Source organism: Amphimedon queenslandica, unplaced genomic scaffold (genome assembly GCF_000090795.2).
Source record: "Amphimedon queenslandica unplaced genomic scaffold, v1.1 AMPQUscaffold_12719, whole genome shotgun sequence".
NCBI classification, from domain to species: domain Eukaryota; kingdom Metazoa; phylum Porifera; class Demospongiae; order Haplosclerida; family Niphatidae; genus Amphimedon; species Amphimedon queenslandica.
Window position 1 is genome coordinate 1700 of NW_003547045.1, and position 1345 is coordinate 3044.

Here is a 1345-nt window from a genome sequence, read left to right on the forward strand (position 1 = left end):
ATTTCTCTTTGATTGTTGATCGTATGTGCTTCAATTGTGATGATTCAGCAAATTTATCAACACTATCAATGTATTGAGTTAGTTCAGTTTGTGCATTTGAAAGGTAAGTGTCTGTTAAGTGTTTAAGTACACCACAACTGAAGAAATCATAATAATTTTTAAGAGAATCAAATAATTCATCAACATTGCTATATTTCAAAGTGGAAACTGGTATATCTAAATAAGCAGCTGCACTCCTAGCTACAGCTTTAAGTTTCACTTTACCATTTTCCACCAGCTCCTCAAACTCTTCTCTCAGTTTAGAATCAAGAGATGCAAAACGAGAATTTAGACTTCCAATATTGGCAGCAACTTCATCCTTTGAACTGAGCTCAATGACAGTACTAGGACTAGATGATTGTGATCCAGTGATTGTTGGTTGTGGTGTGTGAGATTGTGCAGTGACATCCACTGGTTGAAGTGGTCTCTCACTGACTGATGGTTGCTTCACAGAAATGTTTTCTGGTGCTGATTCTACTTTAGGTGGTGCTGTTGTTCGTACTGGTGGAGATGGTAACCTCAATATTTTAACTGATCAAGCTATAAATGCAATTAACAATTTAAACACACAGAGAATAGACAGATATTAACTTACTCTCTTGATCTAACTTGTCAGCTGCAGCATTCTCATTCATAGATTTAAGAGCATCTGACAGTGAGTCAAAGGTAGCTCCTCCTTTACTGTCAACATTATCAGCTTTACGTAACCACTTGGAGAGAAATTCTATGAAACATCGAGATACATCACCAGGATGATTCTTTTCAATGGCGTCTAGTGTGTTATTGTGTAGTCCTAGTCTCAGTCCCAGCTCATGCCATCTTGTCTGAGGGAAATCACATCTCTTTAACAGGTAAAGTACATCAATAAGTTGATCTATAAAACATAATATATAAATATACTACAGACTACAGTTAATGGATTATTACGAATAGTCAATGGAGAAGTGAAGAGAGAAGGAGAACTGCTGCTGCTTTTGGTAGCCATTGCGTTTGCAAGAAGATCAGGGTGGGGCTGGTTAATTATAAAAACAAGGTGTGGCAAATGACGTCATTGTAAACTAATCAAAATGGCGGCCGTTAGGGTAGAGCTAACTTGTGATACATATCTTTGCTGCCTCACTCACGCCATGTCCACTGAAAGAGAAGAAGTGATGGGTCTATTACTAGGAGAAGTGAGAGGAAGACCCTCCATTATTATTAGTATAGTCTGTCCGTATGTATTGCAGATAATAGAAGAAGGAGAAGTTGCTGTAGTTCAAGTGTTTTCACTGTACATGATGAGGAGACTTGATAAACAACCTGACAG

At 37.8% G+C, this 1345-nt stretch overlaps 1 protein-coding gene across 1 annotated transcript in view; it reads left to right on the top strand.

The window, feature by feature from the left end:
• Positions 1-661: 661 nt before the first annotated feature.
• The window catches only part of LOC109586996 (lys-63-specific deubiquitinase BRCC36-like), a 3642-nt gene continuing 2958 nt past the window's right edge, over positions 662-1345 (top strand). Inside the window, exons 1-2 of the mRNA XM_020003220.1 lie at positions 662-1211; positions 1266-1343. Of these exons, the coding sequence (XP_019858779.1) occupies positions 1107-1211; positions 1266-1343 (183 nt within the window). The 5' untranslated portion in view covers positions 662-1106. The remainder of the gene's footprint in view (positions 1212-1265; positions 1344-1345) is intronic.